The sequence below is a fragment of the Aulonocara stuartgranti genome (genome assembly GCF_965226115.1).
Source record: "Aulonocara stuartgranti genome assembly, chromosome: 23".
Classification (NCBI taxonomy): domain Eukaryota; kingdom Metazoa; phylum Chordata; class Actinopteri; order Cichliformes; family Cichlidae; genus Aulonocara; species Aulonocara stuartgranti.
This window is the reverse complement of record NC_138958.1, coordinates 10,907,886-10,933,251: the sequence shown is the minus strand read 5'-3', so window position 1 is coordinate 10,933,251 and position 25,366 is coordinate 10,907,886. Positions and strand designations below refer to the sequence as shown.

General features: G+C 47.0%; 1 protein-coding gene across 7 annotated transcripts in view; it reads right to left on the bottom strand.

The window, feature by feature from the left end:
- Window positions 1-25,366, bottom strand: part of frem1b (Fras1 related extracellular matrix 1b) — a 48,203-nt gene that overhangs the window by 21,258 nt on the left and 1,579 nt on the right. For 2 of the 7 annotated variants that reach the window (XM_082524212.1, XM_082524215.1), the window contains exons 2-17: window positions 15,790-15,911; window positions 12,539-12,874; window positions 12,367-12,461; window positions 11,456-11,715; window positions 10,955-11,151; window positions 10,275-10,598; window positions 9,489-9,597; window positions 9,269-9,400; window positions 4,206-4,550; window positions 3,626-3,768; window positions 3,331-3,527; window positions 3,147-3,237; window positions 2,849-3,016; window positions 2,564-2,772; window positions 1,147-1,240; window positions 210-462 (exon numbers count right to left, since the gene is read on the bottom strand). In XM_082524212.1, the coding sequence (XP_082380338.1) occupies window positions 210-462; window positions 1,147-1,240; window positions 2,564-2,772; window positions 2,849-3,016; window positions 3,147-3,237; window positions 3,331-3,527; window positions 3,626-3,768; window positions 4,206-4,550; window positions 9,269-9,400; window positions 9,489-9,597; window positions 10,275-10,598; window positions 10,955-11,151; window positions 11,456-11,715; window positions 12,367-12,461; window positions 12,539-12,757 (2,836 nt within the window). In that variant the 5' untranslated portion in view covers window positions 12,758-12,874; window positions 15,790-15,911. Of the gene's footprint in view, window positions 1-209; window positions 463-1,146; window positions 1,241-2,563; window positions 2,773-2,848; window positions 3,017-3,146; window positions 3,238-3,330; window positions 3,528-3,625; window positions 3,769-4,205; window positions 4,551-9,268; window positions 9,401-9,488; window positions 9,598-10,274; window positions 10,599-10,954; window positions 11,152-11,455; window positions 11,716-12,366; window positions 12,462-12,538; window positions 12,875-14,096; window positions 14,163-15,439; window positions 15,676-15,789; window positions 16,023-19,548; window positions 19,692-23,967; window positions 24,033-25,366 lie in introns of those variants that run through there. The other 5 variants (XM_082524217.1, XM_082524214.1, XM_082524213.1 and 2 more) reach the window with 5 other exon arrangements.

Genomic DNA, 25,366 nt, shown 5'->3' with positions numbered 1-25,366 from the left:
GAACAGCATGTCCACAACAAATGTTTCTAAAGAACTGCTTTCGTTTCATTGTATTTCATTTATGAATGCACCACGGGTTAGTTTCTGCTTTCAAACCTACTTCATAACCCATTCAAACTTTTTCCAGAGTTCAGCCAAGGCTGGTTCCCTTCCTGCGGAAGGAACACACATTTTTCCTACGTGCCGTGAACGCAGCCTGGCCTGCTCACCTGTGTGGGCATAGTAGATGTGACCCTGCAGGACGTCCTGCTGGGAGAACTTGTCCACAGTCACGCCGGCTCGCTGCAGCTCTCCCCTGCTCGGTCTCCGGGCGAGCATGTAGGTCAGCGCGGAATCGTCGCTGTCCCGGTCGGTGGCCGACAGGTAGTCCACCGTCACCTGGACACGCCCCCCTTCCTCGCAGCTCAGCCCCCCTTGCAGACGGGCGCCCAGCTGAGGAGGCTCGTCGTTCATCGGCAGCACCTGAGGACGGGGGGGTGGGTTACATTTCGTTTTTATTAACCAGCTAAAAGTCCCGGCTGTGTTTGGTCTTTTTTACACACACACACACACACACACACACACACACACACACACACACACACACACACACACACACACACACAGTCATCGCTCTGGTTTCTCTCCGCGTTTGAACTACAACCAGTGAAAACTCCTCACAGTTCACTGAAATAGGAAACTCTAGAAAGCAAACATTCACCAACATCAATGTCAGTCACATCTGCTGACCCCTCCCACTCTGCTTGCTCCTCCTCTGCATTGCCCCCTGGTTTTGTGTGGGCAGGACTCAATGTTTACAGGTGTTAAGCAACACCTGTAAGCACTGAGCTGATTGCTATAAAAGGTGGTCATGCCCTAACACGCTGACCTCTTCTGATTTAGGTTGCTGTGTGTCACCTTGCTTTTATCCATAAACTGTCCACTGAGACAGACTGTCGCTAGTTAAACACTCGGGTGTCTCTTTGTCTCCCTGTCTTAATCTGTGATTTTTTAACTGAAGTTATCCCGTTTCGATTTCTGCTAGTGTCTAAGCATCCCGCCCACAGTAGCACCTGAACTTTTATAATCAGCTTCTTCTTCACTTGTTACATGTCAGTAGAAACCTTTGAGTGCTCAGCAGGTGACACCTTTATTCAGTAGATTCACCTGAACGTGCAGGACGACGTCCACAGAGTTCAGACCGTCCGACACCTTGAGACCAACGACATCCTCAGTGGTCTCAGAGTCATCGTGGATGTACCTGAAACACAGAGACGCCGTCACGCTGACCTGTGACCAGCTCCTTAGTCAAACATCGGTGACATCAGCAGCTTCTACAAACACTGATGATGTTTAGAGCCCAGATTTTCTGCTTTTTAAATGGAGACTACTGAACCTCTTGTGAACTTTCCAACAGCGGTAAGCCAGGGGTAAAGGTCAAGCACAATACTGAGTCTAATTTAATCTGAATAATTACACAAAGTAAAACTCAATAAAAAGCTTGAATCTTAATAAATACAATAAAATCAAACATTAATGTCATAAAATAAACTGGCACAAAATAATTGCGGAATAAAAATGTTATTAAATGTACAAAAGAAAACGATGAGTCGACGAGTCAAAGTCACGTGTTGACAGAGTCTGCCTCTAATCATCGCATTAACAAAGAAATTCTTAATATATAAAACATGAAGCCTGATGTGGGTTTCAGCTAAAACAAGAACCTGGCTTCCGAGTATAAATATAGTAAAATAGAAAGATTACAGCTGCTAATTACAGAAATACTCATAGTCACCTAAGGACAACTGGAAAAAAATGTTGGATGCCTTAAACATTCAAAAAAAGAAGAAACTTTCTGATTTTCGTGAACTTTAAGAACACAAACTGCTGGCTGGTGAGTGACCCGGGGTCCCTGAACACCACACGGTTACAGCCACCGGCTGGTTGGATTTTACGTGACTGGCGCTCTTTGCAGGGCGAGGTTTCAGAAGAACACGACAACAGCAAAAACAGCAGCATCACTCACAGGAACAAACTGCAGCGTTTCTATCTGACGTGTGTGCTGGAACAAGAAATCATACATCACCTACAAATGAATGTGAGACGAGCAAAAGCAACAAAACAGTTTTGCAAAACAGGAACAATAATTGGTTTAACTAAACGTTCAGTGGACGTTTAAAACAGAGGTGCAGGTGAAACACTTTAAAGGTGACCTACCTGCACACTCTGAGCTCGTTATTAGAAACATGTTTAATGTGAACGCCCACCACTCGAGCAGGAGGTACATGACAGGAAGTGAGGAGTAGAAAAGCTGGCACTAAATCCGCTCCGTGCTTTCTGCTCTAAGAAACCAAGACTGACTGCAAACAGTCGACCACAGCGCGGTGAGCGGCTTCATGATCACCTGAAAACTTCGGAACCTCTGAAACCGAATCCTCTGAAATCAGAAAAACCCTCCGGCGTTACATCACCGGTGAAAACACACCCATCTGCTGAAGCAGCGGATAAAACCAGAGAGCTCTCAGAGTGATCGCTGAGCTCAGATCACCACGGCACGTCCAGAACCACCTGACCCGGGTCTCACCTGATGCCCAGCCCTCTCAGTTCCTGCAGGGTAAACCCGCCTCCCTGCTGCAGCGCTTGGCCCCGCAGCTCCAGCCGGCCATGACGAGCCGTGCTCCGAATCTCCACCCTCAGCGCCTCCTCTCGACTGTCCCGGTCCCGGACCAAGAGGTGCTCCTCCGTCACGAAGGCCGCGCCGCCCTCCTCCACCCGAAGCAGGTTGGTGAAAGCCTGAGGAGCACAGAGAGATTCAGCACGACGTCCACAGCACGGTCAAACCAGAGGCTCCGCCTGTTTGACCTCTGACCTCTGGCGCCTGGTCATCGACAGGGGTAACCGTGATGTTGAAGATGAGGCCGGAGACGGTGTCGCCGTGGTGATCGCTGACTGAGAAGACGAACTGGACGAAGAGCGACTCGGGCCCAATGTCCTCGACCGGCGGCATGAAGGCCACCTTCATGTGGTTCACAGCATGCTAGGAGAAAACAAGAAATTTACATCTTAACCTGCAAAAGCCCAACCCATGCCAACCTCGCCAGCCACGCCACTCTCCCCTCCAGCAGCGACTCCTTCATATGTATTAGAATCAAGCAGGTGCTGCATACCTGAGTGAAGGACTTCAGCACGGGCGCTGTGTGGTCCTTCTTCATGGCGTTGGTGCTGTCGGTGTAAAACAGACGTCCTGCATCCATCAGGCTGAAAACGAATACAAACACAATAGTTAGTTTCTCAGTCACAGGGTCTGCTCTTTCTCCTCTGTCAAAGCTAAGCTGGCAGCCGGGTCCTTACCCAGGATGTAGCGGGCTGAAGCAGGGCTGTGTAATGACATAGGTGAGGTCAGCATCTGGGTGCTCTCGGTCTGTGAAGTGAAGGTGAGCCTGGGTGATGTAAACCACCTCCGTCTCCTTCACTGTCAGCGAGCGGACGCTGCCGGGAACTTCGACTGGCACCTGGTCCTCCACCGGGAACACGTGCACCACCACCGTCTGCACACGGGGAGGAAGAGGAGGGAAGAGGTGAGAGGAAGAGGAGGTCTCAAAGCGACATTCAGACTTGTCACTCTCTCAGACCAGAGCCGACTCACGTATGTCTGCGACAGGTTGGGCGGCCGGTGGCTGTCAGACAGCGTGAAGTCGAAGGCATCCTCAAACTGCTCATCTCCCGAGTGCTGGTAGAAGATCTGACCCTGGATCAGGTCCCTCTGCAGGAAGCTGGCCACCGGTGACCCTGCAGGGAGAGCACAGAAGAGCTCAGAGACCAGCAGTGCAGGAACATGATGGTTTACAGCAGAGAGCTGCAGGACTGAGCCCTCTCACCCAGAAATCAGCATTTTCACCCCCTTGTAGATTATTTCTGAATGTGTTTGTGGTTCAGTGAGTAAAGCTGAGCGTCCCCCAGGAGCTCAGTGGTGTGACCCCTAGTCATGTGACTGTGGTGAACATTTACCTTTACCCTTCAAAACCATTAAATTCAACAGAAATCGAGTATCACAAACATTTATTTACCACAGAGGTGATTCTGGTCATTGAGGTCAGTATCAGCTGATAATCAGCTGACCTATCAGAGTGAGTTTGGATTGGCTGATTCTTCTGGGTGGGAGAGTCCCAGCGTTAGACACGCCCACATTGCCTCTCTAATTATTACGTCTAAATACTCGCCCTCACCTGTCTCATGGGCGGATGTCCTCCTGACCAGGTGCCCGGCCCGGGGGGCGGAGACTATCTGATAAAGGATGTAGTCGTCGCTGGAGTCGAGGTCGGAGGCCAGCAGCATGAACTCCTCGAGCCGCACGGCCCCACCCTCCTGCACCTCCACCGCCACGTTGTTGATGAGGAAGGGCGGAGAGTCGTCCTTCGGGAGGATGTTGATGGGGAACTTGTGGCGGACGCTGTGACGACCGTCGCTGATGCGGAAGACGACGTGGTCGCGGGTGGAGTCGCTGTCGGAGTGGTGGTAGACGACTGTGCCCTCCTTCAGGTCCCGCACGCGGAACATAAACGCCTTCCCGCCTGGAAACACAACGCAAAAGTCACATGAGTCACAAGAGAAAGATCTTTAATTCTTTTCCACAAAACAACAGTGAGTCCTCACTGTTCCCACAGCGTCAGACGTCCGTTTTCTAAAATAAAAAAGCCTCAAATCCTCACCTCTGAGAAGCCTGACAGATCAAAGCACCTTCGATTTCAGCCAGCAGGTTCAGAGCGATGACAAGATTTCAGACATTAGAGACTGAAATGTCGGCGGCCTCCTTCCAGCCACTCAAAGCATCTGACTGGCAGCTAAAATGATGTTTTTACCTGATCATAAATGATCTGTGATCCTCTCAAACTGGACCTTCAGTCTCACTGAGGAGAAACTTCAGTCAGTAACTTTATTCTTCACGCTCACTGCAGACTCTTGTCTGTCTGACTGGGGTCGAGTTCAGATCTTATATTTAACGAGACAAAAACTCATTTCTACATTTAAACAAAACTCTGACTGTGATGACGACTGTGTTAATCAGCTGGAGGCAGATTCACGACGACATCAGTCAAAAGAAAGACAGAAAATCATCTGCTGAAGGCTTCACCTCAGCGACAGCACAAACGCACCGAGGTCACTCGCCCTCTGTGCCTCTTCACGAACTACTGGCAGGATTTTTTTTAATGCTGAAAGAAGTTTTTGCAATACTGTTTGGACTGAATAAAGATGAAAGCACTCCCTCTTTAACCTGAGTTATAATTCAGAAAACTAAAACAGAACAATGCTGTAGACTCTGTTTTAAACACTGCACATATTTCTGACCCTTCACCATTTATTGTTACATTGCTATTATTTATTGTCTTCACAAGCGTCATCTTTTTAAAGATTAAATAGCCTCCATAAAGACTGATTATTGATTTTTTTTTTTTTTTTGATGGGATCTTCCCGCTGCAGCCAGGTTTCACAATAAATGTTCATGCTGACTTATAAACTGAAACAGATTGAATGTTTCCACGGAGTGACGCGTCAGGAGGGCATCGTGTCGTACTCGGGATGAACGTGTGGCGAGCGTCTGGATGCTGTTTGTCTCTCGTCGAGCCGAACATGAAAAACTTCGGTGTCCTACATTAATGAAACGGCGGCCGCGTCCATCTGCCAGCTCTCTGCCGCTGGCTGGCCCTCCTCGCGCTCTACAACATGCTGATGGCCCAGCGTCACGTGACCGTGGCCTACTGGAGGACACGTGTTGTCAGTGGCCGGTTTCCAGCCAAAGCTTCGCACTTTGATTCAATTACCGTCTCCAACACGTGCGCTGCTTTCCTCCCATTGTCACTTGGAAATAACAAGTTTGTGTTGGCGCCTGGAGGCACAGCGAGGCGCTGGCTCGGTCTGCGCTGCGAAAACCGGTGGGCTACAACATGGCGTCCTTCCCGGCGGCTGCCCGGCTGCCAGGACGGGGGCTTCCTGTCTCCTTGCGAGTGCCAGAGAGACAGAAGGGCAAGGTCAGCAGACAGATTGAGAGACGAGCGGTCGCAAGCCCGAACCTCATTAGCAACTTTACCGAGGGGAACCGGCTCGCGGTCCAAGTGATGGAAACAACTTGGTAATTGGGCCCAAAGGTGGCGTTGGGCAGCCGGCCCACGAAGGGAGAAACGCCACGCCTGTGTATATGTGTGTGTGAGAGTGTGTGTTTGTTAGGGACAGGCAGCCATCCATTTGGCTGAAGGCGTTGGAGCGAGCCCGTCCCCACGCTGCAGCCGCCACCCTCCAGTCGCAGCACCGAGGGTCAGCGGCGTCCTCAGAGACGCAGCTCCACCGCAGCTTCCTGCACGGACGCGGTGCCAAACTTCAGCCCAAACCGACGGGATGAAATGATGCAGGAGCAGGTGCTGCAGGAGGAGGAGGAAGCTGCCTGGTGGGACCAAAGTTTCAACAAGCATTATTGTTGAAACTTATTTTGCTGCGTGTTAGAGACGTTCTTCCCTCTGCAGGTTTCTGCGCTTTGATAGAGGATGCAGACATGTCGACGAAGCAAGCACGAGTTCTCGCTGTTGTGAAGTTTGTGGTTTGAAGCCTGACAGAGGCACAGTGAGCAGGTTTAACCCCTGCTCTTTTTCCAGCCTGCTGTGAAATCATCAGCCTGACCTCACTGTAGCTCTTCTGTGTGACCCCGATCTGTAAATCTGAGGAAACTGCTGCCCAATCTGAGTGTGAACACGTGGTAGGAGGCTTCCTCCGAGCAGAGGTCTGAATGTCACATGCTGGATGGAGAATTTTTGTGGATCATTTTCTGCATCAGCTTACACAACACGGGTTTTTGTCCCAAACACAGTGAAAGCTCCTCTGCTGAAAATTAAACAACCAATAAAAACAAAAACACACATCTCGATCAATAAAGTAAAAAGTAGGACAAAACCAAAATCTTAAAAAAGGTACAAACTTAGAGGAGCTGAAGAATAAATAAAAAAAAATATAAAAGTGGTTAATCATTTAAAATCTTCTCTCCTGTTCTTTTTGCAGCAGTGACGATCAGATTCATTTCTGATTAAATGTGTTTATGTTAGTAATAATTCATTTATTGGAATTCATAAATTCATTATTTTTGTTTCCATGGTTTCATTTATTTCTGTGAACTTTGACAGCTGGGGCAAAAATGATGATGTAATTATACCAAATTATTTTTGCCTCCACCTTTTTTAATTCCTGTTTATGGATGTAAGTCAGTGGATACGGCAGCACGCTGATGAAAAATCATGTTCAGGAAATAAAAATGAAACTTTTTCAGGGACATGGAAAAAAAAAAAGAGCAGAAATGTTGTGACTTAATTTGAAAAGGTGGCGCGATGTCACAGCAGCTCAGGTGAGGACTGCAGCTTGAATCACTGATTAAACCTCACAAACGAGCGGAAGATGAGGCGAGCACAAAAGCAGACATGAAAGGTTAACTCCCGCCCGCATGAAGCCCTCGGGGCGCCCGCCACCTCCTCCCCCTCCGAGCTGGTAGCATGAAAACCTGTTTGGGGACAGTGCATCTGCTCCCTGTGCACGCCGCCATGAAATGGCAGAAGTCGCTCCAATCTGCTCCGTCCCGATGCCGTTCAGACAAAGAGGCGACCTCGCCGAGCGGCGGGCTGGAAGGGACGGAAGTGGACGGAGAGGCGGGCAGCGGCGGCCCCTGGCAAAGTGGCCCTGGCCCCATTTTACACCTGATTAGGAAACACATGCAGGACCGTGAGACATATGCTTCCCCTGCCACACGGCGGTCCCTGATGGACGCGCAGCACATGGAGCTAAAAGGGCGGAAAAGGCCAGACGCCGGTTTGCAGAAGTCCCAGGTGACCGAGCAGCATACCAGCGAGGGAGTCGAGGACGGAGGGACAAGGCAAGGCGGTGTTGCCGAGGGGCTTCCCGAAACCCGTCGACGACATCTTCTATACTTTCTGTCTGTTCTGTGTTTATCGTTGGTCTTGATGATGATTTCTAACAGACGTAACATAAATACTCATGGATCATAATTTATATATAACAAGATTTAAACTCAAAATAGAGAAGATAAAAAGTAAATTAAGCGCAAATAAATAAATCATTAATTTTAAAATGGAACATAAATCCTTGAAACTTGATTAGTTTTTTAACACACTTTTTATTTGATGTAAATAAATAAAAATATATAATTTTAATAAAAAATTATCATAATATATATATAATTAAAAATTTAAGGTGTTTAAAAAAATATTTTGTCACAGCCAGAGGTGGGTAGTAACTACTAATTATATTTATTCAGTTACATTTACTTGAGTGACTTTTTGGTTACTGTACTTTTTACTTTTGCTTGAGTAAAACTATTATTATAAAGTATCACTACTCTTACTTTTAATCGACTCAGTGTGAGTAACTTCAGTGAATGTATAACAAGCACGTTTTAACCAAAAATGCATGAGACACAGACACAAACTTGCAGTTTATGTCAAAGTGATTCTTGTTTATACAAAAGGTTTGTTGTTCTAATGTTATTCTGTCTGCTGAGCCTGTTGTGCCATTTAGAGATGAAGTAAAGTAACACCATATATTGTCACTGGAAGTACTTTACCCTTTTCTTACACACACACACACACACACACACACACACACACACACACACACACACACACACACACACACGTACGTTTTATTAGATGTATTATTTTTTAATCATGTTATTTATATTTATTTACTTTTGTTTCAAATACCAAATTTTGGACTAAACTTTATACTTCTGTCTGTCTGATTATCTCATTTTCAAACATAAATCGGATGTTATGATCACGTACTCAGTACTCAAATAGGCTATATACTTTTTTACTCTTGAGTAATTTCTTGGACGGCTACTTTTTACTTTTACTTGAGTAAAACTATGTTGAGGGAGTGCTACTATTACTTGAGTACCATTTTTGGCTACTCAAGGATTAAAAACTAACATTAAAATGATTTTTAATATTTTAATAAACGTAGCACCCGACCATGTTTTCTTTCATCTGCTCAGATCTGATTGGTCAAAAGAACTCAGACTACACAGAAAGCAGAAGCTTCAGGTACAAAAGTCTCACCTATAGATTCTATTTTGTGGCACATCAAAGTTTTGGTAGCAACTAAAACTGAAAAACTTGATTAGTCTGAAAGAAAAGAAAGAAAACTGAGGAGAAGATTTTTCTTCACTTTGACTGTCTGATGTTCGATAGAGCATTTACCACCTTAAACCCAACCCCGCCGACCTTTGACCCCTCACCTCTGACACTGAGCCGCCCGTGCACGGGTCCGTCCACGGCCACCAGGTAAACGGCGTCAATGTTGTCGCTGTCGACTATCTGCAGCTGCTCCCAGGTGATTGGTCGGGACTGACCCTCCAACAGGTCTAGACCTGAGATGGCACACGTGTTCACATGTTACCTCAACGAGTAAAACGCCGTGAGACATTTTTCACGCCACAGAGATGGACGCGAACGTACCCACGTTCCAGGAGACTCTCGGAGCATTCGTTTCCGATGTCCTGATGGAGACGTGGACCACGATGGGTGGGCTGGTCAGATAGGAGCCGTCTATCACCTGAAACTCCACCTAAGCATATAAAAAGGGAACGCAATGACAGGAAATTACATTATTAAGCGTGTAAAACAAGCGTGTGGAACTTCACAGAGTGCATTCTGGGTACACTTTCAGGGCTCATATCAGCCTGTGGGACAGGTGAGAGAAAAAGAAAGGTCTTCTTTTCACCTACATTTGACACCAGGATCATCTTCTAGTTGCGATTCCTTCTGGGTCAAAATAATTTTGTAATATATATTTCTTTAGCCGTTCCAGCCCAAGCAGGCCAGCAGTGATTTTGACCCTGTGTGATTGTATCTCACTCGCTCTCCTTCTGCTGTTTTTTGTACAGCTGACTTGAAGGTGAAGCGTCTCCTAAACCTCCATGTCTCCTTTTTTTGACATAGACATTTTTGAAGGGAACAGAACACGAACACTCAGATCTGAAGCCCCAGCTCAGACCCTCTGAAACATCGGTGTGGGGTGGGTTAGCTATGGTTAGCTTTGGTGTGCTGTTATGCTGTAGAAGTTGAAGCAGCATTAGCAGCTACAACGTTAGGTTAGATTCCTAGAATAAAAGCTCAGATATCGGCCACACTGCCCTGAAAAAAAGCTGTTTTCTCCAAAATTCCCAGTGTTGGTGCTTCTAACATTCCAACTTTTCTACAGAAACTGGAAGAACCTTTGGAGCCCTGTCGCGTCTTCAGTACCTCATAGTTCCTGCGGCGCCCCCGGCTGCTGTTGGATGGCTGGTAGGCCACTTTCATCTCGTGAAGGTCCAGCCATGTGAAGGACCGGATGGGCTTGGTGTGGTCGTCCAGGTGTGTGATGTAGCCCTCGGCGGGTGGGACGGTCACATTGAAGACCAGCTTCTCCTGCGGAGTCTCGTGGTCCTTGGCGTCCAGCGTGGCAGTGGTGAGCGGGGTGAGGATGAACTGGTCCACCTCCAGGATGAAAGAGGCCATGAAGGTAGCCTGCGGGGGCTGGTTCTGCATGGCCCCGTGGATCAAAACCGGCAGCCACACGGCCTGTGACTGTGGGAGGAGGAGGACAGGTAAAGTTTAACACACCACGCAGAGATCAACACATGGCGCCACAACTTCTGCTGTTACACTCGTGAGAGGTGTTATGCCACCGCTCACGTGCTAACGATGAGACAGAAATGCTTTAAAGGAATGCTGGAGGCTTCGAAACCTCCGCCTGCACATCCGTCCTCATCGCCGAGCTGAGAAGGCGGGATGTCACCTTCTCACTGCCAACATCTCACCTGCAAACAGCAGAATCTGCACTTTACAAACTTTCTTCCTTTAAAGCAAGTCTGAGCCTCATTTCTAATCTCTTTGTTTCCACGCTGCTGTCTGAGCTGTGAGCTCATCGGTCTTTCCTGTACCTCCAGCAGTGCTCTGCTCGCCTGCTCTCTCAGCTCCACCCTGACGGGGACGTAGTCGATCTCCGGGGACGGCGGGCTGAGGTGCTGGTACTTGAGGCCAGAGCTCAGGAATTCATGGCAGCTGGTTTTGAGGAAGTGGACCTCGGTGGTGTCGTGAAGACACGGACTGTTTCCTGGGCAGAGCGTCGCCTGTCGACCTATCAGAGAGGAGAGCCGAGGGTTTTAGACCAGTCGGTGAGTGGAAAACACCAGACGCACACAAACAGATAAACCACAAGCAGCCTGCATTTCAGTTTATATTTATACTAATGTGTATTTTATATTTAAGCATTTCTCTCAGTTATCTTTAAGTTTTGATATTTTTTATAGTTTTTGCTTTATTTGTGCTCAACATTGTAAATAAAGTTTAATTTATTCAACTTAAAAGGTTAAATTACATTTTAGAAACTGTGATGACACAATGAAACAAAGCAAATTAAAAACATCTTATGAGTTTGGTACCCTTCCTCTGCGTGGAGTCTTCCTCCCTCACCAGCCGACCCGCAGCGGGGACGCTGGTGTCTGCGGTCAACAGCCTGACGGTGCAGACAAGGTCAGGCGCGGCCCTGATATTCAGCACAGAGCCGTTGATGGCGTTGGATAAACCGTAGAACTGGGGAACGACCAGCGGAGCGCTGCCGAGTGCCACCACGCCCGCACCAGAGTCCACCACCCGGACCCTCAGGATCACCGTCTCCACCTGCGTGTCCGAGGACGTGAACCTCCACACAGACACCACATGTCATGTTAAACAGAGCTCCACCTGGCCCACGAGGTCATCACACGTACATCCAAATTTGAATTAATGTTTAAGCCACGTCTGTAAACGCTCCATAAATCTAACCTGCAGAAATTGTTTTTCTCATTATTCTAAAATCAATGGCAACCTTCAGGAAGCCTGCTGAGGGGCAGCGAGTGTTGAGCGGGGTCGGGGCCGTTTTCATTGGGCTCAGAGGGGTTGTTGTTACTGTTTGCAGGATCAGCTAACCGACCATGTCTGTGCCTCCAGGACTGGACTGGCACCTGAAATCTTATCTGCTGTGTGTCCCAGATGGGCCTCAAACTTTCCACCTAGGAGAGTCCAGGAATGTCCGATCACAGGTCGAAACTCCCTGCCTTCAGTGTTTCTACTCTGACCTCCTCACCTCAGCCCTCAGAGGAGTCATTTCTGCTGCTTGGATCCTCCATCTCATTCTTTCGGTCATCACTCACCAATCCTGCTCCACCATCCTCTCACTGAACAAGCCCCTAACACCCTGACCCCCCCCCCCAGCACTGCAGCCATTTCCAGCTGACCCTCAAGGGTCAGAGCACCTCAGGTTAAAAGACATGTTAGAAGACATGTTGCAGACCTGTGGATGCTGCTGACTGACCTGTAGACTCTGAGCATCACCACGTCCTCGTCCAGCAGAGGGCTGCCGTCGTGGACATACTTCACCTCGTCCTCCAGGAAGCTGCAGTCAAACACCTGCAGAGTGCACAGAGCAGAGCGCCTGTAACTCCTCTGAGCGGCTGCCATACGGCACCAACCTGTTCCACCCTCACCTGTGGGCTCAGCCTCCCGACCCTCTGAGTCACGGGCTCGTTCATCACCACCTCCACCTTACAGTCGGCGCTCGGGTCCACGCTGATCTGAAGCTCCGCCCTCGTGATGAAAACCGAGCGCCCTCTGCTGACCTCCACGGCAGAGTTCACCACAACCAGAGTCCGAGGGCAAACGCCCGTCACCGCGAGCAGCAGCAGGGACACGAGGACGGCAGCCATGCTGTGGGCGGGGTCACCGGTTTCAGTAGTTCAGGTGAAGCAACGCTGAGGGAGAATAAATCTGTCCGAGGTTTCAGAGGTTCCCGCTCACATCGTCCTCAACTCCTCGTCTTTGGGCTGAAGGAGGAAAACAGGAAAACCTCATATTGTATTTCAGCGTCACTTGACTGATTTCACACACACACACACACACACACACACACACACACACACACACACACACACACACACACACACACGAGACGTCAAAGTAAATATATATATGAAATCCGAATGGAAACAAACTGAATAATATCAGAATTATTGTCTGACGTCAAACAGACAGAAGATTCAACACTGTGTGGTGTTTGCATGTCTGCAGCTTCCTCCCACAGTCCAAACACATGCAGTCAGTGGGGTTAGGTGATTCTAAACTGCCCAAATGTGCTCCAAATGTAAGTGTGATGAGTTATCTCTCGGTGTTAACCCTGCAACAGGCTGATGACCTGTCCAGGTGTACCCCGCCTCTCGTCCTACGGTAGCCTGGATAAGCTCCAGCCCTCCCACAACCCTGATAAGGACAAGAGGAAGAGGATGGACAAAGATGTTATTCTATTTTATAGGCTTTTATACACTTACTGCAGTTTAACTGTTCAAAAAGCTCATGTTAAATTTACTGTATTAGTCATTTGTACACACTCATTTCCAGACCCTAAAAACAAAATAATGGATGATGGAACAGAGCGAATCATATTTTAGAACTGGTTGACTAATGCTAACATTGGACCATTTACAGAGGAAATCATATGAACCATATCCAATAAGAGAGCACGGAGCCGAACACTGTGCAGGAGCACTGCCTGATACTGTAATGGGCTCATTTACAGTTTACACTGTAAACTCCGTCAGTCTTAAATAACTGCAGCTGTCATGCAAATGAGCTGTCAAAGTGTCTTCATCTGACACAACATGCCACAGAAGCACCGACAACATGACAGCCGACCCCGAGCTTATTTCAGGCAGGTATAAATACAGGTGTGCATTTACATTTTGGTTTGCCCTTCAGTGTGCTGTGGGTGTGCTTTGAACACCACCTGTCTATGAAACCGAAGACTCCAGCCTCTCCTGCAGGAAATACTGCACACAAAGAAGCGGGGAGCTGCTGCAGAACAACAGAGTCTTTCTTCTTTTGTGGTTTTCTTTGTGTGTCCTCCACAGGTCAGTTTTCTGCATGAAAACGGCTCAACACAGATCAAACTAAAGCAGATTTAATAATGTCTGACTCCAACAGAGACAGATGTAATCCTGACTCTGACCTCTTCCAACACAAACACTGAACCCAGCAGACCAGAATACTTACAGCAGATACTCCAGAGCAGCTCCAACCCTCCTCCACTGTTCCCTCTGAATCCCTGCAACTGCCCCTCTGCCACATGAAAAGTCCTCTAAATCCTTCAGACAAAAACAAAAAAACACTCCCAGCATGCAGCTGGCCAGCCCAGCTTCTTCCCCCACTGCCCCACACTCCCAGCCGGAAACTGCTTCACCCTCCATTTCACTCCCAACCAAAACTGTCTGCAGGAAACGACAGGTTAATCTGCATGACCCCGCAGAGGTGCTGGACGGGCCAGGGGAGGGGGAGAAGGAAGGAGGAGGTGATGGGGTGTTTTCAGGATCAAAGCAGAGAGCTGGCGTGCCGCTTCCCATCCAGCCAGATGAGCGTGGGTTCATTAGTTTGAGGTTGGAAGGAAACAGAAGCTACAACGAACTGCAGTCCCTGTGACGTCCAGCAGATCAGCAGTGAGTCAGTCCCCATAGACTCCCATGTAATACATTAGAGCAGAAACAAACACGTTTAACAGCCTGTTTTTGTAAATTACCTGTTTAAATTGTACTAAGGCTTAAATTAGGATTATTAGAGGCGTGGCCTCTTTGACTGACAGGTGGATGTGGACACAGGTGGCTGTACCTGCGAGCTGTCTGCTAGGCTTCACCTGAGCTGGACCTCTGGGCTGTGTTTGTTCTGTTTGAGCCTTTTAGAGCATTTTTAATGTCAATGAGATTTTTTAACTGGATATAGGATAAAGGATGTATAAAAGTCACTGCCAAAAACTGATTGCAGCTTCTACCTTGTGACAGGAATGTGGTTCAAGATGACTGGATATCATTCATGAGGAATCCATTTGACATGTTTCATATAATATAGACCAACAAGTTATTTATGACAGTTCAAACAAATTTAAATAACGCTAATCACTTTTTGGCACGACACCGGTCAGCAGTCTACACACGGCTCATCGGTACTTGACCCAATTGACCCAAATGACGCTGCCGCAGATGGACGGATGGATCCTCTCAGACGCTGTCTGGCTGACGTTCGAACAGTTCAACCCTCATCCTCCATCTTGTCTGAGCTGACGTGTTTAGATTTGCCCGAATCCCATTCTCAGAGACACCTGGACGTTAAACTGTACTGGACGGGGTGTATCTCTCTTACTTTAGTTAACAGTTGCTTATTTGGAATGTTAAGCCTGCATAAATTAAAAATTACTGGTCAAAATCATGTTTAATCGCAGTCCTGGTGATTTTCATCAACACCTCTTTGGTGGGCACCAGAATTTTAGAAAAAAAACCAAACGCTTGATAGGCGGCACCATTCACAGAAATCAGTAATGACTAAAAGGTAGACGTACAGAGACTTACATGTTTTGTAAGGATGCCGGGTTTTTACATAGAAGGACACAAAGGTACTGTCACTTCCTGCCACCAGCTCAGCTTCCCCAACAAAACGTGTCATCACTTATAGGCATTAAAGAGCTGAACTAAGTCGCGCTTCAGGTGAATGTCTGTCTGCATCGCTGCTTCCTGCTGCACCAACACGGCTGGCAAAGTTTCATCCTGAGCCTGCAAAGCCCAATGACTCGCTGTGTGAGGTTTTTCTTTTTTTAAAGGAGGAGGAGGAGGAAGCCAAAAGGAGAAAAGGGTGAGAAAATAACGAAGGAAAATCCTTTAATCTGCACGAGCCGGTCGGAGATGAGGGAGCTGGCACCTACCTGCAGCTGCAGGAGCTCCATACTTGTCTTCTTCACCTTCTGCACACGCTCACAGGAATGCTGTGACACAAACAACACAAACATCCACCGCGCGCCGTCAGTCTCCCTGACACATCTGGCATCTGAGGGGAACAGAGGGGGAAAACTGAGATAAGGAAAACAAGGCGAGCACAGACGTTCTACAGCCAGAGAGAGAGAGCAGACAGGAAGTGTGCTGAGAAGTTTCCAGGACTTTTAGTTTTACTGCCCCCGTCTGTTTACCCCCTCTGTGTGCCTGACTCAGCTCCACCTTCTGCTCTCAGTCCTGAACCACATCAGAGCCCTGAGTCCCAAACACGCCTCTGATCCTCATCAGGAATACCAAACATTTCACTCACAGATCTGAGTCCACAGACTGAACTGTATCTGTTATCTGTACACTTCAGTGTAAACGTTTTAAATGTTAAATTGAACCTTCTGGCAGGACGAGTGAAACCAGGGTGAAACGAGCAGCAAAGCTCCACAAAGTTCAGACAATAAACTCCCAAAAGCAGCGAGAAGGTTTCTGGTTTCTCCAACAAACCCATGAAGACTTAAGATGATTTCAAATATATGAGGCCAACTTTCTTCTGATTGGCTGCCCATTAAAAACCGCAGGTGGGTGGGTCTTGTATCCCTTCTGTGACATCCCACAATTTAACTAGTAGAAGAAGAAAAAAAACCGTGTGAAGTCTAAATTTTCAGAGAATAAAGAAAAAGGTAGAACCTTAAGTTCCCACAGCAACTTAAACTGTTATTGTTAATATCATTGAAGCTCCTTAAATATAAATTAGACCTGTGAGGATCTTTCTGGTTCACGTGGCTCTTGCTTCATATGAAGTAGGAAGACTCAGATAACGATCAAGTCAGAGCTGTGTGAACGTCATTTGATTTCAGTGTGAGGCTTTTAAGACCACCAGCAGATCCAGCTGTGAATCATCGCTGACGGCGTGTTTAATCAGAGGAACCCTGCTAACAGCTCTTTCTCCATCACAGCTGCAGCTCAGCTAAGCACAAACACTGGAAGTGAAGGGAAACCGTTAGCATAAAGACAGAAAGGCATCTTTCGAGAACTCGTGTTTGCATCTTTTTAAAACTAAGCTGGTATAAACAAACTTTGCCACAGAGCCGCTGATGGCCTCACAGCTCTGTTATCCTCGTTAACTCCCAGGTTACCCTGATCCCTGCTCTCTGATGGCTTCTGCAGCTGCCAGAGGAGAAAATCTGCCTTAATGGAAGAACCAGCAGCAGAAGATCAGCTGACTCAGCAGAAACAGTTTCACTCAGGCGGTAAACTCTTACCGTGCAGCTGCTCACAGCCAGCAGTGCTGCCTGTAACATTCAGTCTGAGCTCAGCTGAGAGTCTCCCTCCATTCCAGCATTACTGAACCCAAAGCAACAAACTGGAGGCAAGAGTCAAACACCATCACAGTGTGTGTCTGTGTCGTGTGTGTTTCTGAGTCTTTATCTGTGTGTTTTTCTACATGAACAAATCTGATTAAACGCATCTCTGCCAAACAGAAGCTTTCCTGCAGGTTTTCAGGTTTCATTATGACTTCGCTGTCTCTGGCTCCTCCCACCACAGCTGCAGTAAACAAACGCTGAGTATTCCGGCCTTCCATCTTTACCACCATAACAAGTCCATTCGTCTGACATCCTCTCAAACTGTCCTCGGTCTCTGTTGTGCAGATGTGATTGGTTCCTACATTTCCCCGTTCAGCAGCTGATTGGGTGTTTGGTGGCAGCGAACGAGAACATGTCTCGCCATTTTTGCCGTTACCAGACTACAGGTTTCTGTTAGGGATTCTCTTAGCGTCTCAGCCTCCCTGATAACATTTCTGCTGCAGAAAAAGTCTTTTTCATCAGCTAATTAACATTTTGATGATTTTGGAAATCTTCTAAACTCCATGCAGCGATCAGCATCTTTCCTGGGACACTGACTCAGGGAGGAGTTCGGCATGTTCTTGTTCATAAGGAATATCATGTCGGCTCAGGTCTAGTTTAAAATGTAAGAAATTTAACATGAACACCATGATTACATGAAGATGGCGGACTGAACGTACAAACTGTTTGGAAACTGAGGAGCTGTGAAGAATCATGAAATGGTTCACGGGGTCAGAAGGAGCGTTGACAAGGTCGTGTCCTCCCCATTCCTGTTCGGGTCTCCGTCTGAAGCTCGTCCCAACAGCATTTAAACACCTGTTGGTAAGCAGCAGTGGCTCGGCTGGAGGAGGGAAACCGTCCCAGAGGGAGGAAACAGACCTACTGCGGGTTTTTTACTTTAGTGAGATGAGCTGATGACTCTGTCACGGCTGATTGGACGAGGTCAGAGAGTCGAGGTCAGTCTTCATCAGGCACGAACGTGTGGGGCGGCAGTGAGTTCGGCCTCTGATTGGTTGGAACAGAGGTGAGTCATGCAGAGTCCAAAAGCTGACAAGAGTCAAGTCAAGTGGCTTTACTGTCATTCCAACCAGTGGACTGCAGCGTGTTGTGCGCTCTGCTGAGAAGGTGATTGGCTGCAGACTCCCATCTTTGCAGGACCTGTACACCTCCAGGACATTGCGGCGTGCAGCTCGGATCTCAGCTGACCCTTCTCACCCTGGACACAGTCTGTTTGACCTGCTCCTCTCAGGCAGGAGGCTCCGGTCCATTTGCACCAGAACCTCTCGCCATAAGAACAGTTTCTTCCCCTCTGCTGTTGGACACATGAACAATAACCATATGACTGTTCCCACCACTAACACATGACCCTACGCTGTGTCACTGCATCATTCCATGTTTGGCACTGATCACCACCTGCACTCATGTATATATCTTTCAACGTAGCACTCTTAATTCTTATTCTCATGTATATATCTCATGTATAGCTCATGCACATATCTTTCTACGTAGCACTTTTAATTCTTATCCCTACTTTTATTTTTTTTCATGTCTATTTAAGTGCTATTTATGACACTATGTTTGCACTGAAGCACCGCAGCAATTTCCTAATGTTGTAAACCTGCTCAACATTTGGCAATAAACCCCTTTCTGATTCTGATTCTGGTACAGTACACGGTGAAGCGAGACAGCGTTCCTTCAAGACCATGGTGCTACATATAAACAATAGGGGTGCAACGATACACAAAATTCACGGTTCGGTTTGATACTTTGGTGTCACGGTTCGATATTTTTTTTGATACAAAAAAAATGTTCATGCCTTTTCAATTTGTCATTAAAATTATAAATATATATTTTAACTCAAAAGTACAGTTTTTAAATGTAATGTTGCTGAAACAAAAACAAAAAAAATCTATCTGATCGAGAAATCACTCATCTTTGGAAAAGAGAGTTTATTACAGAGAAATGGCTCTTTCCAAAATAAAAGCTATACTATACGCTTCTTCTGGGCTATATTCTCAGCAGCATATTAAACATATCAGGTCCCCATAAGGAGAATCATGTGCTTGTTGTTTTTGTCTGCTTCCACTTGTCTTTGCACTAGGATGATGTCAGTGTAAATGTGCAGTGATATTCGTTGTGTTCCCACTAGTGCTGTCAGCGTTAATCTCGTTAAAATGACATTAATGCCATAACGCAGCAAATCTCCAACGAGTTACCGCGGATCGCCCCGTGCGTGGGGATGGACAGTGTCAACACCTTAACAAGCTAACTGCGCTGACGCACTAGTTCCCACCAACATTGCGTGCATTGCGTGGCACATCCGACATACTGTTTTACTTTTGTCCATGACACGCTTACCATCAGGGTCATGCTTCACATAGAAACCAAGATAGTTCTTCTTCTTTGTGTTAAACGGCGGTTGGCAACCAACGTAAAGGAGCATTACCGCCTCCTACTGTTCCGGAGTATGGGTCAGACAGTGAGTTTACAAGCTGTATCAAACCCCCCCCCCCCCCCCCCCCAAAAAAACCCCCACCAGTTCCCTCAACCAAGATAGTTCCAAACGCCAGATCTGAATGAGGGTGGGGGAGGTTCAATTTCGAGCTTAGCTTCTGTCTTGCTAGCTTGCGCTGCGCTCAGTGGATCTGCACTCGACAGTGCAGCCTAGTAGTGTTGCCAACTCCTCAGTAAGGAAAATCGCTATTGGCTGTCCTAAAAGTCGCTAGAAGTCGCAAATTGACGTCATCACCTAATTTGCATAATTGGTCATGTTAATATAATTGTAACCTACGCTGTTGGAGAGAGAAATAACATCGTGGAAGAGACATAAAGTGAGCAAAAAACGTCCTAAATGCATTTAGAATTTATTTAGAACTACAAATTAAATTTCTTTTAGCAATTATTGTTTTTTAATGTCACAATTCCAACCCTGCTCCTTTATCCGGGCTTCGACCGGCAAAAGTGACCCGAAATGGTGGATGCTTCTCTGGTGTCCTGGATTGTTGATTACCTGACAGGAAGACCACAATATGTACGTCTCCCACAGTGTGTGTCTGACAAGGTGATTAGCAACACAGGGGCACCACAGGGGACTGTCCTCTCCCCCTTCCTCTTCACCCTCTACACCACAGACTTCAGCCACTGCACAGAGACCTGCCATCTTCAGAAGTTTTCTGATGACTCTGCGGTGGTTGGATGCATCAGCAGGGATGATGAGACAGAGTACCGGGCTGTGGTCGACTCCTTTGTCACGTGGTGTGAGCAGAATCATCTGCAGCTCAACGTGGCAAAGACCAAGGAACTGATCGTGGACTTCAGGAAGACCAGGAAACACTTGACCCCTGTTTCAATCCAGGGGGTCAGTGTTGACATTGTGGAGGACTATAAATACCTTGGAGTACACATTGACAATAAACTGGACTGGGCTAAAAACACCACAGCACTTTACAGGAAGGGCCAGAGTCGTCTCTATTTTTTGAGGCGACTGAGGTCCTTCAACATCTGCCAGAAAATGCTGAGGATTTTCTATGAGTCTGTGGTGGCCAGTGCGATCCTCTATGCTGTTGCATGCTGGGGGAGCAGGCTGAGGGTCGCAGATGCCAACAGACTTAATAAACTGATCCGTAAGGCCAGCAATGTTGTGGGGATGGAGCTGGACTCCCTCAAGGTGGTGTCGGAGAGGCGGATGCTGTCCAAGATAAAGACAATGTTGGATAACACCTCCCACCCACTCCATGACATGTTGGTCAGTCACAGGAGCTCGTTCAGTGAGAGACTGAGATTACCGAAAAGCACCACTGAACGACACAGGAAATCATTCCTGCCTGTGGCCATCTCCCTGTACAACGCATCCACTTAACACACTGTTTGCTGCTACAACTACACATGTTTCTTTTCCAAATATTTATTTATAAGTGACTTATGTATGTATGTATATATATGTATATATTGTACTATTCTTAGTTAGCGTATTGTCTGTCTTGTCTTAATGTTGGTTTAAAATGGAGCACTGTAACAAAAAATAATTTCCCCCAGGGATCAATAAAGTATTCTGATTCTGATTCTGATTCTGAAATAGGCACTCTGGTGGAGTTACTTTGTGTGTGTGTGTTTATAAGTAGTTTTAAACCTTGTGATCCACAAAACAGCATAACAGTAAAAGAAGAACTGACTGCATTACAGTCAGTGCGGGAGCAGCGGCTTCGCTCATGCGCGATTCATTTGCAGTTTGGACGCATAGGTGTGAACATCTCCTGCAGCTGGGGGAGGACTATCCTCCGCCCGTGAGTGCTTTAGCACGGGTGAGGTGCCCACGGCAGCACCGCTACTTGTTAAGAGTAAGAGCAACACGCTCTTTCACGTCAAAAAGTCGTCATAAATAAGTCTCCAATAACACCAGAAAAAGTCGCCAGATTTGTCACTAGTCGCTTTTTAGAAAAAAAAAAAAAAAGCAGAACACAATGCGTAATCTAGGAAGAATACAACAAATAAATTAAGTTATAAATAATACAAAATAAATAAATTATTATCGCTAAGGGGCCTGAAAACTCGCTAAATATAGCGACAAAGTAGCTAAGTTGGCAACACTGCAGCCTAGGCGGAGTAGTCGAACGCAGATCCACTGAGCGCTCAACACAGACAGCATCGTCAGAAGAAAAGTTGATAAAATAAATAAATAAAAAAGTTTGTATTGTTCGATACATATGGTACCGAACCGAAAGCACTGTATCCAACGGTTCAATATCGATACAAGTATTGTTGCACCCCTAATAAACAGACAATCAATACAGGACTACATACTGTGCAAGTGTGAAAAAATTGCAACAAAACAAAGACAGAACAGAACGATACAGGCAGAACAGTGCAATAGAAATGTGCAACAATGACAGTGGGTTGTGCAAAAAGTAACGTGATGTATGAATCTGTGTGTGTGTGTGAGAGAGAGAGATTGTGCATATAAGTGCTTGGTAGGTCTGTTAAAAAAATGGATCCAGTGATCAGAAGCTAATGTAAATGTGGAACTAAACAGGAAATGGAAGTAAATGCAAAAAAATCAAATACACTTGATTAAGTAATACATGTAAATGCAGAACTTAATATAAACCAACCATCCAATAAAACTGCAAAAATGTATGTATAAAAACTGTGGAAAGGTTCAGATTAGGCTGTTTCTGACTCTCGGGTAGTTATGGCCAACATGTTTGGACCCCCGTACCTGAGTGAGGCGCTGTTGTGCATTTTTCCAGAGTTCAGAATAGAAACGTGATTTCTTAATGCATTTCTTTTTCATGCTTTGTGTAGAGTTTAAACCTGAGGAGCAATCTCTCTGAAACCGTCAGCCCCCCCGTCCCCCAGGCCGTGCACACGTCCTTGCCGTGGCCTCAGAAAGTGGCGGTGAAGTTGAAGCGTGTCTGTCACATGGGTTTATGTTCATTCAGAGGCTTCGCTGCCAGAAACGCACTGACTTCCAGTCCGCTGTCCGACGCTCTCTGATCACTTTTGACTGCTACCCTTTTGCGTGGTGACTTCAGAGGCTACCACGGCATTTGGCCCCGTGCCCGCCCCCCTTGGCCCCAGGGCCCCTGTCAGCCTGACGCCGTGACTCCTCCACCGCCTGAGATTAATTTCCCTTCCTCGCTGACCCATAATTAAACAGGCCGTGTCGCCGAGCAGCAAAGAAGAAGAATTTTCTCTCTGACTTTGCAGGCCTTTAACTTTTCTGCTGCAGCTTCATTGTGGCGCTGAAGAAGCACCGCTCCAAGTCTGAAGCTGCGGATGTGGAAACGGGGCTGAGCTGCTGGCTCTTCCTACAGCTCCGGTGGCCCAGAAAGTGATTCTGAGTTCAGTGAAGATCAGGTAAGAGCTGTGGTTCCTGCTGAGCCTCTTACAAATAGAGAGATGAAAGCCGCTCGGGTCTGCAGCGTGCTGGCAGGAGAGCGACGGGCCGCTGCCAGCGTCATGGCTGCCGTTCAGCTCGATGGCATCGACCCACAGAAAGCCGCCGCTCTGGAGAGACGAGGGGCTCTGTAATAGCAGACTCAGAGCTTCCATCTTGACTGAGCATGCTCTGTCTGTCAGAGGAAACTCTACTCCACTCATCATCATCATCATCGGGTTGCAGAGAAAGAGAAGGCTCCACTTCCTGTTCTTCCACTTCCTGTCAGTCTAAAGCAGCCGAAATCCCAAGCAGACATAAAGAAGCACGTTCTGAGATGAACACTGCCCTTTCTGGAGTGTCCTTTGACCTTTACAACCAGTGTTTGTCTGCACAGAGTTATGTCCTTTCAACTCTTTCTCCCATACCTGTGAATACAGCTGATCCTGCAGCCAGAGTCCACAGCTGCAGGCCAGGCCACACTTCTCATGGCCGAAGAATTCATGATAACATGGATCTGTACAATTTATCTGCAGGAAGAGCAGGTTCGATCCCTGGCTGCTCCAGTCTGCATGCAAGCTGCTCTCTGAGTGTGAATGTTAGATAGAAAGCACTTTGGCACAGAAAAAAAAGTGTTTGTGTGAATGAGGCATGTTGTATATAAAGCCCTGTGAGTGCTGAGGAGAAAGGAGGACCTGTCCATTTAAAGAATCATTTTAACATGTGTGAAAATTTGCTTTTTTTGGCAAAAATAATAACTCTGCACAGAGCAGAGGAGAGTCTCTGGAACCAGAATTGACCAATTTTATCACATTTTTATATTCATATTTAAGCCATTACTAATATATTATCTTTAAATATCACAGCTATATAACTGCGCACAGTATTGGATCCATCTTTACCTTATGGTCAATGTCACAGGAACCATCAGACAGTCCAAACACACCACTGGGACAGCGTTTCAGTGCTGAAGAAGTACATCAACATTTAAGAATGAGCGACTGAGTCACATGATAAGTTAGCAAATGAATCTCAGGCTCTAAAAAAGCTCCAAATCTGTACTGAGTCAAAGTGTCTGAGCAGGTGCTAAGGTCAACTCCGACTCACATCACATAAATATTCAGGTGAGATACAAACTGTTTTCACACAGTTTACCAAACACACCACCGTCCCCTCCTAAGCCCCTGAATGTCCTGATGTGGACCCAGGAGCTTTTGGAAAGATTCTTTCCTGTCCTGAGAAAAAAAGGACATTTGGGGTCAAAACAAAATTACAAATAACTGAAAGAAAAAACTACTGGGAGACATCTGGATGGTCTCCAGCTGTTTGGCTCATTCCGCTCCAGTTTAACACTCAGCTTCACATCCTGAAAGTTCTGGTTCAGGCCGACCCATCTTACTGTGTGTGTATGTCTCTTCTCTCAGGCCATTAGACCCATTAAGAGCTATACTGGTGACCAGTGGATAGTCGCACTGGGAAGCTGTCAGCTCTCATACATCACAATCACTGACTGACTGACACCCTCCTCCTCCTCAGGAGAAGAAAGGAGTGATCTCACACACACACACACACACACACACACACACACACACACACACACACACACACACACACGCCTGCAGGTCAGCCTGCAGTATCAGGTGAAGGCATATTTAAGGAGGAATCAGACAACTGGATGAGATGAGATGATGAAGAGGAGAGGGGAGAAGGTGGTGGGGATGATCTGTGGGGGGATATCGCCTCCTGAGGAAGATGGGGAGCGGAGGGATCGACCTTCCCTGGCAGTGATGAGGAGGGAGGAGCTCAAGATCAGATTATGCAAATGAGGCGTTGTTTTGATGCAAAACAAGCCGGACTGGCTGCTAATGTTTCTCCAGTCGTGAAAGGGCGAGACTCCCTGGGAGAAATACCAGAAGAGAGAGGGTGGGGGGGGGAGTGTGGAGGAACAAGGGAGTCTGGGTAATAAGCGGCGCTGGGCGGGCAGCTCCCCCGGCGTTATACATTATCATATTTCCACGTAATTAGTTGGTTTTTCCACATGAAATGAGGAAGCAGTTCGACGGTGCGTTCACTGCCGCGAGGACAGCCGGCTTCTTCTTCTTCTCCTCCTCCTCTGTTACCAAGAGATGACCTTTGACCTTTACTCTCTCATCAACTACTCTATCCCCCCCCCCCCACACACACACACACACACACACACACTTCACTGGTCAGTAAACAATAATTGAGCTACAGGACCTGATTAATATATGAATCGAGGCATGTAGAGGCAAACAGGGAGTTAATTGGAACCTTCTGGAA